The 13,430-nt window shown below is 36.5% G+C and overlaps 3 protein-coding genes across 3 annotated transcripts; all 3 read right to left on the bottom strand.

Moving 5' to 3' along the window:
- Positions 1–1,733: 1,733 nt before the first annotated feature.
- MONOS_8249 (uncharacterized protein) lies at positions 1,734–5,785 on the bottom strand (the record flags this gene model as incomplete). The annotated part of the gene is made up of 1 exon (XM_067878642.1): positions 1,734–5,785. The coding sequence occupies one exon, from the start codon at positions 5,783–5,785 to the stop codon at positions 2,009–2,011; it is 3,777 nt and encodes a 1,258-aa protein (XP_067727328.1). The 3' UTR covers positions 1,734–2,008.
- Positions 5,786–8,290: 2,505 nt separating this feature from the next.
- Positions 8,291–9,725, bottom strand: MONOS_8248 (putative ribosomal protein S3Ae). Its single transcript, XM_067878641.1, has 4 exons — positions 9,715–9,725; positions 9,537–9,599; positions 9,375–9,478; positions 8,291–9,261 (listed from the first exon to the last, which is right to left on the bottom strand). The coding sequence occupies exons 2-4, from the start codon at positions 9,596–9,598 to the stop codon at positions 8,627–8,629; spliced, it is 801 nt and encodes a 266-aa protein (XP_067727327.1). The 5' UTR covers position 9,599; positions 9,715–9,725; the 3' UTR covers positions 8,291–8,626.
- A 70-nt stretch (positions 9,726–9,795) lies between these two features.
- On the bottom strand, positions 9,796–12,943 carry MONOS_8247 (uncharacterized protein; the record flags this gene model as incomplete). Its single annotated transcript, XM_067878640.1, has 2 exons — positions 9,796–12,714; positions 12,761–12,943. The coding sequence occupies 2 exons, from the start codon at positions 12,941–12,943 to the stop codon at positions 10,027–10,029; spliced, it is 2,871 nt and encodes a 956-aa protein (XP_067727326.1). The 3' UTR covers positions 9,796–10,026.
- Between the last annotated feature and the right edge of the window lie 487 nt (positions 12,944–13,430).

Raw genomic sequence — 13,430 nt, 5'->3', positions numbered from 1 at the left:
AGGAAAAATGCATTTTGTTTCCATTGAGGCTTTAAATTCTTGTGATTTTCCAGATATTCAATAAGCATCTTCTTTTCTTTCGAATACATTCTATAACATCTTCACCTTCTGTAGATAAACAACGCTCTGCTCCCTATTCGTACTACTGATGAACGAAGAGAAGAAAACTGTTGCTATAGCAGGAGATTAGTCATTATGATCTTTATTATCGAATGCAATTGGTTCTCTAGATACATAGGCGGAAGCTGAGTTATCCACTTTGGCAGCTTTAATGAACAAAATCGAGAGCCACCTGTGATGAACGTGCTAGAAGAAGCTGAGTTTCGTGAGAGAAGCATGACGCTTTCTTCACTGATGCTGCAAACACTTGAATGTTGCATTGTTCCGAACGTAACTGTGCTGTATGTTCATTTTGTATCGTCGTCCGAAGTAGTGATATGTCAATGCTTTTTATTTCACTGATTGCTCCACTTCTGTTGCTTGAATTGTTTCAAGGCGCAAAGTTGATGAGGCAAATACATATTTGAAAAGATTCATTTCTAAAAATTTTCAAATCTGTTTGCTCTGTTTCAGGTGTTTTGAGTGATTATGCAACTTGTGTTTCATTAGTCAAAGTCGTGCGCAGGTAATCCAGCTGGTTATGGAAGGAAAAACAAATATCTCAACAGAAGCTCTCGTCTGAATGCCTAAAAACTTGAAGTTCTTTATTTACTTTTTAAATAGATTTCATCGATTGTAATATGTTATTCTGAATATTTGTATATGACGCCCGTGGTCCAACTTATGCTCTCGTTGTTGAGCTCAAACAGAAAATAACTAATGTTTTTGATTGTTTATTCAGCGCCATGCGTCCTTTTATGCTTTTAATCGATCTCTTGTGGTTGGCAAATTTGATGTTTCTGATGTGAAATGCCTGTTTAGTTATCATAGACTCACATTCATTGTCTTCAGAACAAATGTGCTTGGAAAGGGTTTACAGTTACGTTGTTTTTCTTGTTATTGCTAACGTTGCAGTTAATGTCATCATTCGGTAATGTAGCTGTCCCATGCTCGAGAAAAGCAAGGCAGCTTACCTCGATTCCTCAATTCTGCTGATAGAAATTTTAGAATTCTTCCATTTCATGAACATGTTCATCAAAATCTTTCATCTTTCAAAAGTTCAATCGTTTCTTTCTTCTCCTCATTGTTCTTCGCTTTTGTTTCCTCTTTGTCGTATCTTTCATTAAATTGATTTATTATTTATATATCTATTTATTTTTATTTTATTTTATTTTATTTTATTTTATTTTATTTTATTTTATTTTATTTTATTTTATTTTATTTTATTTTATTTTATTTTATTTTATTTTATTTTATTTTATTTTATTTTATTTTATTTTATTTTATTTTATTTTATTTTATTTTATTTTATTTTATTTTATTTTATTTTATTTTTATTTTATTTTATTTTATTTTATTTTATTTTATTTTATTTTATTTTATTTTATTTTATTTTATTTTATTTTATTTTATTTTATTTTATTTTATTTTATTTTATTTTATTTTATTTTATTTTATTTTTATTTTATTTTATTTTATTTTATTTTATTTTATTTTATTTTATTTTTATTTTTAATTTTTTTTTTTTTTTTTTTTTTTATGGTGGTTCAACTTGTTCATTTCAACGTATGCTGTTATAAATTGAAAAGCATAAACAAGATATTATAATTATTTATATTGATTATTTTTTTTAATTTTTTAAAAAAGACAAATGAAAATTCAAGAGCACTCCGCGAATCAATAGAATCAAAGAATGATTCCAGAAAGAGTCAAAAATGGATTGACAATGTAAAAAAAAAAACATGTGAAGAGGGAGAGAGAATTAAAATTTTTAGTTGAAGATCTTAAATGAATGAAATGGTTTCGACTGATGTGTGAAACGGTTATTTAGTTTTGTTAAAAAAACCAATATTTAAATGAGTTTATTTTGTTGGAGAATCAATAACAATTTAGATTTCAAATTACGCTTTTAAAATATAAAACAAGTTTTCATCCAGCGCGGTGGCTCTGTTCCAACAAAACTTTTCCAGAACGTGATCATTGTCCGTCCATCCTTATCCGAAATGGTAATCAGATGTCTCATCCATTCTGGAGGTTCTGTTTTGACGCATTCTATCCACTTCATTGCCATTGTTCGTCCAAATTTATCTGCAAGTGTAATTTCATGTTGCATCCATTTTGGCGGATCTCTTTTAATATGAAATATCCAAAGCATGGCCATTGTCCATCCTTCCTTATCTGCAAGGGTAATGTCGTGTCGCATCCATTCTGGTGGCTCCGTTTTTATATTTCCTATCCACTTCATCGCCATCGTTTGCCCCCAATTATCAAGAAGAATGATGCTGTGCCTCATCCATTTTGGTGGTTCTGTCTTAGCATACACTATCCAGTGCATTGCCATGGTTCTTTCTTTTTTATCACTGAGCATACTGTCGTGTCTCATCCATTCGGGTGGGTCGGTTTTGTATTTTATGATCCACCTCATTGCTGCTGTCTTTCCTTCTTTGTCGCCAATCGCAATGTCCTGGAGCATCCATTTCGGTGGCTCTTTTCTGACATACTCAGTCCAGAGCCTAGCCATTTTCAATCCTTCTTCATCATAAATTGCAATTCCTTGTCGCATCCATTCAGGAGGATCAGTATTGACGTTTGCAATCCAGTACATGGCCATTGTCCATGCGACATTATCTGTAAGAGTAATTTCGTGTCTCATCCATTCTGGTGGCTGGATCTTATATTTTATGATCCAATTCATCGCTGCTGTCTTTCCGTCTTTATCCCTTGTTGTCATTCCCTGGAGCATCCATTTAGGTGGTTTTTTTCTGACAAATTCCATCCAATACTTCGCCATTTCCAGTCCTTCTTCGTCGAAAATTGAAATTCCATGTCTCATCCATTCTGGCGGTTCTGTCTTAACATATTCGATCCAGTGAATTGCCATTGTCCTTCCTTCAATGTCACCAAGAGAAATATCATGTCGCATCCATTCTGGTGGTTCGGTTTTTGTGTGATCGATCCATATCATCGCCATGGTTTTTTGATTTTTGCTGCAAAGTGTTATGTCGTGTCGCATCCACTCTGGTGGAACTGTTTTAACAAATTCTATCCAATGCATTGCCATTGTCCTTCCTTCTTCGTCGCCAATTGCAATGCCATGGAGCATCCATTCAGGAGGATTTGATTTTATGTTTTCTATCCATTTCATCGCCATTGTTCGTCCCGATTTATCTCCATGAGAAATTTCATGTTGCATCCATAATGGAGGATTTGTTCTAACAAATTCTATCCAAAGCATTGCCATTGTCCTTCCTTCATTATCTCCAAGAGTAATTTCATGTCTTATCCATTCTGGTGGATCAGTCTTAGCATTTTCAATCCAGTGCATTGCCATTGTTTGTCCCGATTTATCAGCAAGTGTAATGCTGTGTCTCATCCATTCGGGTGGATCGGTTTTAACATGAATAATCCAAAGCATAGCCATTGTTTCTCCCCATTTATCTCTCAAATCATTCCCACATCGCATCCATCTGGGCATTTCTGTCTTGACATTTGCAATCCAGAGCATGGCCATTGTCCATCCATATTCGTCAATTATTGTAGTGTCATGCCTCATCCATTCGGGTGGTTCTGCTCCAACACAATAAATCCATCTCATGGCCATTGTTTGTTCAAATTCATCTACAAGGGTATTGATGTGCCTCATCCATTTTGGTGGTTCTGTTTTAACATTTTCTATCCAGTGCATTGCCATTGTTCTTCCTTGTTTGTCTCTTAGCGTAATTTCGTGTCTCATCCATTCAGGTGGGTTGGTCTTATATTTTATAATCCACTTCATTGCCGCTGTCTTCCCTTCTTTGTCACCAATCGCAATGCCTTGGAGCATCCATTTCGGTGGCTCCATTTTCATATTTTCTATCCAATACTTCGCCATTGCCAGACCTTCTTCATCATAAATCCCAATCTCATGTTTCATCCATTCTGGAGGTTCTGTTTCAATAAATCTCATCCAAAACATGGCCATTGTCCATCCATTCTTATCTGAAAGTGTAATATCATGCCGCATCCATTCTGGTGGTTCAGTTTTAACTTGAAAAATCCAAAGCATAGCCATTGTCCATCCGTCTTTGTCTCCAAGTGTAATATCATGTCTCATCCATTCCGGGGGTTCTGTTCCAGTAAATCTTATCCAAAACATAGCCATAGTCCGTCCATCATTATCTGCAAGCGCAATATCATGCCGCATCCATTCCGGTGGCTCTGTTTGTAGATATTCAATCCAAAACATAGCCAAAGTCCATCCGTATTTATCTCCAAGGATATTGCTATGTCGTAACCATTTTGGTGGCTCTGCTTTCAAACACGCAATCCATATCATTGCCATCGTCCATCCATCATTGTTTCTAAGTGTGATGCCATGACGCATCCATTCTGGTGGTTCTGTCTTCACAAAATAAATCCACAGCATGGCCATTGTCCGGCCCAAATTATCAGCAAGTGTAATTCCATGTTGCATCCATTTTGGAGGTTCTGTTTTGACTTTCTCAATCCATCGCATTGCCATAGTCTTTCCATCGTTGTCGCCGAGTGAAATATTATGCCGCATCCATTTTGGTGGTTCGGTCTTGTATTTTATAATCCAATTCATTGCTGATGTTTTCCCATCTTTGTCTCCAAACATATTGTCGAGTCGCATCCATTCTGGAGGTTCTGTTTTGACATTTTCGATCCACTTCATTGCCATTGTTTGTCCTAATTTATCTGCAAGTGTGTTATTATGCCTCATCCATTCTGGAGGTTCCGCCTTAACATTTGCAATCCATTTCATTGCCATTGTCAGTCCATATTCATCTCCAATTGTAGCATCATGTCGCATCCATTCCGGTGGTTCTGTCTTGTATTTTATGATCCAATTCATCGCTGCTGTCTTTCCGTCTTTATCCCTTGTTGTCATTCCCTGGAGCATCCATTTAGGTGGTTTTTTTCTGACAAATTCCATCCAATACTTCGCCATTTCCAGTCCTTCTTCGTCTCCGATTGTAATCCCATATCGCATCCATTCTGGTGGCTCTGTTTGAATATATATAATCCACTTCATTGCCATAATTAATTCGTTTTTATCTTTGAGCATAAAATCATGTCTCATCCATTCAGGTGGTTCTTTTTTCAAATTTTCTATCCATTGCATCGCCATTGTCCTTCCTTCAACATCACAAAGCGTGTTGTTGTGCCTCATCCATTCTGGCGGTTCTACATTCACATGCTCAATCCAAAACATAGCCATTGTCCATCCGAAATTGTCTGCGAATGTATTTTCGTGTCTCATCCATTCCGGAGGATCTGTCTTGATATATTTTATCCAATGCATTGCCATTGTTTTCCCCCATTTGTCCTTCAATTGAGGCTCGTGTCGCATCCAATAAGGTGGTTCTGTTTTTACAAATCGAATCCAAAACATGGCCATAGTCCATCCGTTCTCGTCTCCAGCAGCATTCCCGTGTCGCATCCATTCTGGAGGATCCGTTTTTATGCATGCCACCCATAGCATTGCCATTGTTTGTCCCCAATTATCAGTAATTGCAACGTCGTGCCGCAAACGCTCAGGAGGCTCTTTTCCCTCTGTTAAGATCCAACGCATGGCTGCTGTTTTTCCATTTTTGTCCATGATTTTTGAATCAGGGTTCATATCTCTTGGTGACACTGTTTCATAAATAAATTTCAAACTGGGTTCATCTGCTTTTTTGCTCATTTATCTTGCGATGAAGGATGATTCACTGTAAAAGATAAATCAATGATTTAATCAACAAAACTCCAAAGTGATCAAAATGTTTAAATATCTTATGGGCGTTATTAGAAAAATTGTGCAATTTTTGTTACATTTAAGAAAAAAAATCAAATAAAATAATTGGAAATTATTAATTTTGTAATTGAATAAATATAAGTCTCAAAAAAACAAAGTTTAAAAATTAAGAAAGAAATATTGAAATTGAGAAAAATAAAAGTAAATATTGAATGGAGCTGAATTTCAAACACAAAATTAGCTAATCCAAATTTTTGTTTACAAAGGTTTTTTATATTTCCTTTCGTTAAAAACAAGAAAAATGTAACGTCTTTTTGATTTCAAGCAACAACATTGAATGTGTGTTTCAAAAGAATAATTGTTAATAAGTTTTTTAAAAATTAAAGTTTTTAAATAAATCACCACAAAACATCACGTTAAAAATAGATTCTTCATCCGGCATGAGTTGACGTATGTGTGATTATTTTTGATTTCATACTTTTTCATTCAAAATTCTCTCTGTTTAAAAAATTATTTTCTTTATTGAATATCAACTTTTTAAAAGTAATGACACCATATGGAATAGATTTTTTCATAAACGCATTTCAAATGTTTACTACAGTTACAGTTGCAATTTATTGAATATGGAAATGGTAATTTTCTTTCCGTCTGCAAAATAAAATTTAAAATTTGACACACCGAAAAAAGGGATGATTTCAAAAAAAAATCACCCATATTGATGATTATTATTAGAACAAAAGTTTCTGCAAACGAACAAAAAGATTAATATTCTTTTGGTTTTTCTTTTGGTTTGTTAAAATTGAAAGCTGCTGTTGTTTTTGAAATCTGAGAAATGAATAGAGATTTTAGGGATAAATTAAGTGAAGTGAAAATGAATTTATTTTTTTATTGAAATAAAAACTTAATCACAACTCGAACCAAAAAATACAAAATATAACAATGGAGTTGCTCTAATTGGGTTTTTTCAACTGCTATTTTTTAAAGAATAAGACAAAATTTTGGCCATTCTTTTCATTTTTCGAATCATCATTTAACTTCCGTTTCATTGAAATTGAATTTTTATATGTTTCTTGAATCTCGTTGATTATTGAAAAATCATTTCTTTTACAGAAATATTGATTATTGCGCTATTTCTTGTTTCTTACAAAATATTAATTATACAAATGGGTGATTAATTTTGATGTCAAATTTTTTTATTCAAAATTTTCGGTTCGAAAAAACTCCCTTGAATATTAACAAATGAACATTGAAAAGAGAAATAGCATTTTCATAAGTCCATCGTTTTCAATTCAACTTAAACATTTGTTTTTGAAACAGTTCTGATGTCTTAAGCAATTGAATGAAAAATCTTTACCCAATGGCAAACAATCTTTGAAAAAACAGCACACCGAAAAAAGTTATGATTTCAAAAAGAATCACCCAAATGAAAAAAAAAATAGCAATTATCATAAATGCTAATGAAAAAATTGAATAAAAGACAAAATTCACTCCTTTTCTGTTCTTACGGAATTCATGTTCATTACAAATATTTAAAGCTGATTAAAATTCTATTATTTGATGGAAAATATGAACTTTCAAGCTTTTTTTGTAAAACACATTGAAAAATTTCTTCACTCATAACTTCATTTCGCTTCCTCAAAATTCAAAATAAATTTGATTTTCATAACTGAAAACAGGCATTGTTGAAATAAAAACATAAAGAATTGTGACATTTCACGAATGTCAAAAAATGAACTCATTTTTATTGTGTTTTTTGTTCTCAAAAAGTTAATGAAAAGTGCAAAAATTTTCTATGAAAATGCCTGAAGAGAAATATATCTCCCCATTTTTGAAAGAAAAAAATGTTATTTCAATTACAATCACGAAATGAAAATGAAAAGGATTTGAATATAAGAAGTGGAACTTGAAGTGGAAAACACATTTTTTTGTCCTGTTTATTTACTATTTGCAAGATTTTGACACTCCTTTGACGAACTTATTCAGAAAAAAACAGTTTGTTTCCTTGAAAAAAATAAACAACAATCTTTTGTTCATACCAAAAAAATTATTGAAACAAAGAAAATGGTAATTTTTTCCGATAATAATTGGCTGATCCTTTTTGAAATCAAACTTTCGTTCGAGTTTTGACCAAAATTTTATTCTCAATTGGATTTTTGCAAAAATTTTGTTTCTGCAAGAACTGCATCATAAACAATAAGTATTTTCAGTTCAAACTCAAATTTTCAAAATCCCATTGAGATAAAAATTTTGATTGAAACTCGAACGAAAGTATGATTTCAAAAAGGATCAGCCAATTACCAAAAAGTAAAAACATCAAAAAGAATTTTGAAATATAAAAATTATGAAAACGCTATGTTATAATATCAGATAGGAACAAAAATTTTTGAAAAGGAATATTCTTTTTGTAAAGTTATAACTATAAATCAACAAAAACATAAATTCTCAATTTAAGTGTTTTTTTTTTTTTTTTTTTTTTTTTTTTTTTTTTTTGGCTTTAACTTTTTTTCTATCAACACATGCAACAAAAAATTTTCATCGTGCCGCCTTGATTATTTATGACTATTTGATAATATAGATAAATTTGAAATAAAAACGAAACAATAAATTAACTTGGATGCAGGTGTGGAACAAATGAATAATAATTTATTGAATCATTTTTCTCTCTTTTCGAGTTTTCCATATTTAAAACAAAGCTAAAAATCATCTTTTTTTTAAATATATATATAAAAAAATACCCTTTCAAATTGTTAATTGTTTTGATGGCACTTTATGATATTAAAAAAATATTAGTTATGCAGCAACCTGTTCTTGTTCTGGTTCCTTTGTTTCAGGAACAGCGGCAGCTTCAAGAGCAGCAGCCTGAGCGGCTTGTGCAGATTGTGAGTCGGAGTAGAATTCCAACAATTTCGACACATCCATCTTAGGTGCCTTGATAACTTTCACTTTGCGGATAAGAACATTGTGGAGAGGGAAAATTGTCTTTGTAACTTTTTCAATCTCTTTTCCCATCGATTCTGTTTGAAGCTTCACAACAACGCCGCGAAGATCGCTTTCCTGGCATTGACGGCGGATGACTTCAACCATCTTCTTTCTGATTTGGCGAACTTTTTGGCCTTGAGCGTAGGCCGTCTTCTTGACTGATCCTCTCAAGTGACGTGTGAAGCCGATGCAGAATACGCGAAGAACGTATCCGTCGCTTGTCTTAACATCTGCATGCGCCTCAATAAGAGTTTGCCACTTCTTGATCATTGAGCGCAATTTGTCAGCTGTGATTGTCATTCCGTGGAAGTTGGTCAAGCAGTTGGCTCCTTGAACATCCTCGCATCTCAAGCGGATTTTGCGGAATTGATCAACATCACCACCCTGGTTAAGATCAGCAAGGAATGCTTCAAAAACGCGACCTTTCAAAGCATCCTTTGCAAGTTCTATTCGAAAAATTACAGAAAATTAAAAATTACAAGTTATATCCATAAATAGTAAAAATTCACAAAATATGGATTGTTAAATGCTTCAGGTAATGCAAAGACTTAATGCACACTTGTTCCCTGGGAACGGTTGACAAATGTCTTTCCAAGAACACGGTTTGTGAAGCAATTTGGAACTTTCACTTCGTACCATTCCTTACGCGCAAATGGATCAACACTTTTTAATAATTACATGATGAAAAAACTTAATAAATAAATAAGGTACATTTACATACACCTTCTTTTTTCCTCCCTTCTTTGTTCCTTTGGACAATTTCTTGTTTTTTCCAAGTGCCATGCTTTATGCAAAACGAAAGAGCAAAGTTCAACAATGACACATAAAAAAGCAAAAAAATAAAGTTTGAAAAACGCATTTAAATTTTAATGCAAATCAGTAATCAAAAAATCGCAAACCCTTTTGATCTGAAGTATAACAAGGCTTTCAAACATTTTGTGTGATTTATTCCATTCCATTAAACAAAACAAGCTGTAACATTTCCATAAAAATATAAATATTTTTAATATTCGAAATGGAGGATAAATTTAAGTGAGATGAACTGTTATAAAAAACATTTATATAAATTAACAAAAAAAAAAACTTTTATTGAAAAATGAGATGAAAGACGAAGGTACAAAATCCAACTTTTAACTTTAATAAAAATATGTATGCCCACATAAAAGCATTCAAAAAAGAAGAAAGAAAGAAAGAAAAAACGTCCTATTCCACTACAAAATCGGTATCTGTTCCCCCAGAGATGCAAACACATCCGATGGGCGGAGTGTTCTGAAGGCCACTTTGAACTCTGGCTGGTCGGGGGCAGCGCCGACGCGGACGATCAGGTCGCGCGCCTTCCTGTCCAGCCGCGCCAGCCTTGCAGAGTCAGACGGGAAGGGCTCGTTGCCGAGGAGCGGGTGCTTCGTGTGCGATGCAAGCTGCTCGTCTGGATGAGGGGGAGGGAAATGACTGATCCACTTCGGCTTCGGCTTGGGAGGGGCAAAGAAGAGCTCAGTGGATGAGAGGGAGGAGGAGACAGAAGGAGAGTAATACGACCCCTGTGTGGATGGCTGGGCTGAAAGATAAGCAGAACTCGAAGTGGCATGTGCAGTGACTGAGGCAGGAGAAAGTTGTGCTGCCTCTCCAATCAGCTGTGTCTGTGCCATTGTTTGTGTTTGTGTCTGATACTTTGCTCTCTTCTGCCTCGGAGTGCACAGCTCATTCAGCCGCGGAGACACCTTCGGAATGAGCTTCTCCCTTCTTCCCACAGCTGCCGTTGAGCTTGTCGCATTCAGCACACAACTTCCTGCTTCGTCTGCTTCTCTTCCTGTCTCTCCGAACAGCTGCTGCCTGCCTGCCCCTCTTCCCAGCACATACTCCTCTGGCATCCCTCTCTCCCTCTCTTCAAATGCTTCCCTCTCCTTCCTCTCCTTCCTCTCTGCCTCTTCCTCCTCTGCCATCGCACCCACCCCTCCTTTCACCTCCAGCGCTGGCACATTCACACCTGCATAGACATAGTCTGCTGCTACTGGCGTGGTTCGTGGCTGCCAGCCATCGAGATATCTTTCAATGGCATTCGGCGACGTCGGCGAAGGCTCTTCAAAGGAATGCTGATCGGAGTGTGTGCGGGAAAGGAATGAGCCGAAGCTGGTTGTGTTGCCTGGAGCAGAGGGGTGATGGGTGGTTGTGTAGGAGAAGGAGGAGGAAGGAGAGGGCTTGATATGTGAAGTGTTTGAGGTGAGAATGTCAGAAGAGGCAGAAGAAGAAGAAGAAAAGACAGATTTCTCGTCATTGCGAGGCAGATAAGAGCGCTCTTTCGCAGCAGACACACCAATATAACTGGAAATTGCAGTCTTTCCGAATGTTTGAGAAGGATACGAAGGAGGAGGAAGAACTGTTTTATTGAAATCTTCTTCTCCTTCTCCTTCTCCTTTTTCGCCTCTCATTTGTGAATTGCTTTTAAATGTGCTGCCAAGATTATCACTTTCTTTCATGCTGATGTTTCCTACTCTTTCTCCTTCACTTTCATCTTCTTCCTCTCCAAAATCAAAGTCAAATCCCTCGTTCACTCTCTCCTTCCTTCTCACCTCTCTCTCCTTCATCCACCTCTCCCTCCTCCTCCTCCTCTCCTCTTCCTTCCTCTCCTCCTCCCTCTTCCTCTCCGCCAGCACATCCTCATCCGACGCAGGCACAGAGAAGTACCCGCTGTTCTGATGCAGCCGCGTGGTGAATGCAGGTCTTGTCCCACCAAATGTCGATGTGAGTGGAGAAGGGTCAGGCGGAGAGGCTGTCAGCGGATAGAGAGGCGAGTGAGGAGAAGAGAACGACGAGGAAGGCGCGATCAGAGGCGACTGGCGCGCAGACTGCTTTCCTCTTCGAATGTCCTCGTCGGTGGGGAAGAAGGCGTCGAGGTCTGGGCGAAACTGGAAGGGCTCAGCGGGTGTGTGGTCAGCGTCCTTCAGAGCAGCCTTTTTGATGTCGTAGACAGTCGACGGCTTGAAGCGTGTGCGGAAAGGTTCGCCGTTGTGGAGGATGCTCGTGGCAGCTTCGACAGAGGCAGCATTGTCGCGCAGAACGAGCGGCGGGGCAGGCGAAAAGGGGGTTGCCCGTGTCTGGATGGAAGGGGCAGAGGAGATGCGTGCAGAAGGAAGGGCTGTGGCAGAGGATGGCACAGGAGAGAAGCTGAAGGAGGACACACGCAGCTTCGAAGAGCGTTGAGTACCGGCGGGGCGAGTAGCGGAATTTGCGGTTGTTGCGGCTGAAGGAACGGAATATTGGTATTTTCCAAATGTCGATTGAGGGCTCGTCCCTGATAGATGAGAAGGGGATTTTTTGTTTGTCAAGCTTCGCTTTGTGGTTCCAAATGTGCTTTCATCGTCGAATGAAAGTATTGTTGGGGAGTAGCTTCTCGAATGTGCTGCGGATGGAAGTCGGGGAGAAGCAGCATTACCGTCCATTTGATCGCGCATCCCAAACAAAGGCGTTGAAGATCTCATCGCAGCAACACCTTCGCCTGGAACAATTTTATGATTGTTGCCTTCCTTAGATTTATCTCTAGATGGCGATTCCTTGATAACTGAATCAAAAAGACGTTTTTGAGCAAAGCCAATATGTCTGATGGAATGATTTCCCATTTGATCGGGAGACGAATGCTTTGCATTAAAAGTACGTTCATAAGAATCTCTGAGTCCAGTTCCTTGTGCGGCACTTGCTTTACTACTGACTGAAGTTCGTAAGCTTGATGCCAATCTCTTTCCACTTTCAGCATATTTAAATAAAGAAATTGTTGGAGGAGCAGCTTTTTTGAGTAACTCAATAAACTGATTTCGATGCACCTTGAAGGGAACAATATAGGTTCCTTGAAGACATTCAAATTCATCAAGTACGTCATCCTGATTTATGTCTATTTCGTTAAACATCTAAAAAAGAATATTTTATCGAGAATTAAAAAAATGAAAAAAATACTTCATCAATCATTTCCCCTTTCCATTTTGGAAAATGATATGAAGAAAATGTATGAATGTCGTTTCGTGATATGTTTCCGTCTCCATCAACATCGAGATTTGGTTTAACATAATAAAAAAAACCATCCACCACACGAAGGCCAGAAGACACTTCTCCTAGGACAGTAGAATCAATTTCGCTCATGGGCTATATGGATGAAATTGCGAAATATTCCTCAACTATTTCTGAAAAAAATAAAAGAAAAATAAAACAGTTGATGATACCCATATCTTCTTTTATGCAAAATAAAAGTGCCCCAGCTGCAGAAGTTCGAGCTGCAACGACATCTATTAAGCATTCGCCACAAATGATGCGAAACAAATGGTTCACTCGAATCAAAACCCCCATTCAAGTTACTCCTGAACATCAGAAATGCAGAAATCAATGGTATTTGCTTAATCAGCTTATTATTCTTGCTGAAGCAAAGTATGAATCATCAAAAAAAGAGAGTCCACAAGGATGAAATCTGTCGATAAACTGCCGTGAATATCTTCGTAATTTCATTGAAAGCTGTTTTTCGAACGTTCGTTTATCGACTTTGAGTATTTTTAATTCAATTCTAAATTTTGTTGTGTTAAAAATTTCAAGTTCATTTTTTTATAAAGTATTTGCACTTGTTATATGCATTATT

The sequence above is a fragment of the Monocercomonoides exilis genome, assembly GCF_001643675.1.
Source record: "Monocercomonoides exilis strain PA203 chromosome Unknown scaffold23-1346700, whole genome shotgun sequence".
In the NCBI taxonomy this organism is placed as follows: domain Eukaryota; phylum Preaxostyla; order Oxymonadida; family Polymastigidae; genus Monocercomonoides; species Monocercomonoides exilis.
The sequence above is the reverse complement of the archived record's forward strand: the minus strand, read 5'-3'. Positions and strand labels throughout refer to the sequence as shown.

Coding starts and splice junctions, on each gene's coding strand:
- MONOS_8248 (XM_067878641.1), bottom strand. CDS start 9,598: ATGGCACTTGGAAAAAACAAGAAATTGTCCAAAGGAACAAAGAAGGGA. Junction 9,479..9,536: donor AAGGGAGGAAAAAAGAAGGT/GTATGTAAATGT, acceptor ATTATTAAAAAG/TGTTGATCCATTTGCGCGTA. Junction 9,262..9,374: donor CAACCGTTCCCAGGGAACAA/GTGTGCATTAAG, acceptor TTTTTCGAATAG/AACTTGCAAAGGATGCTTTG.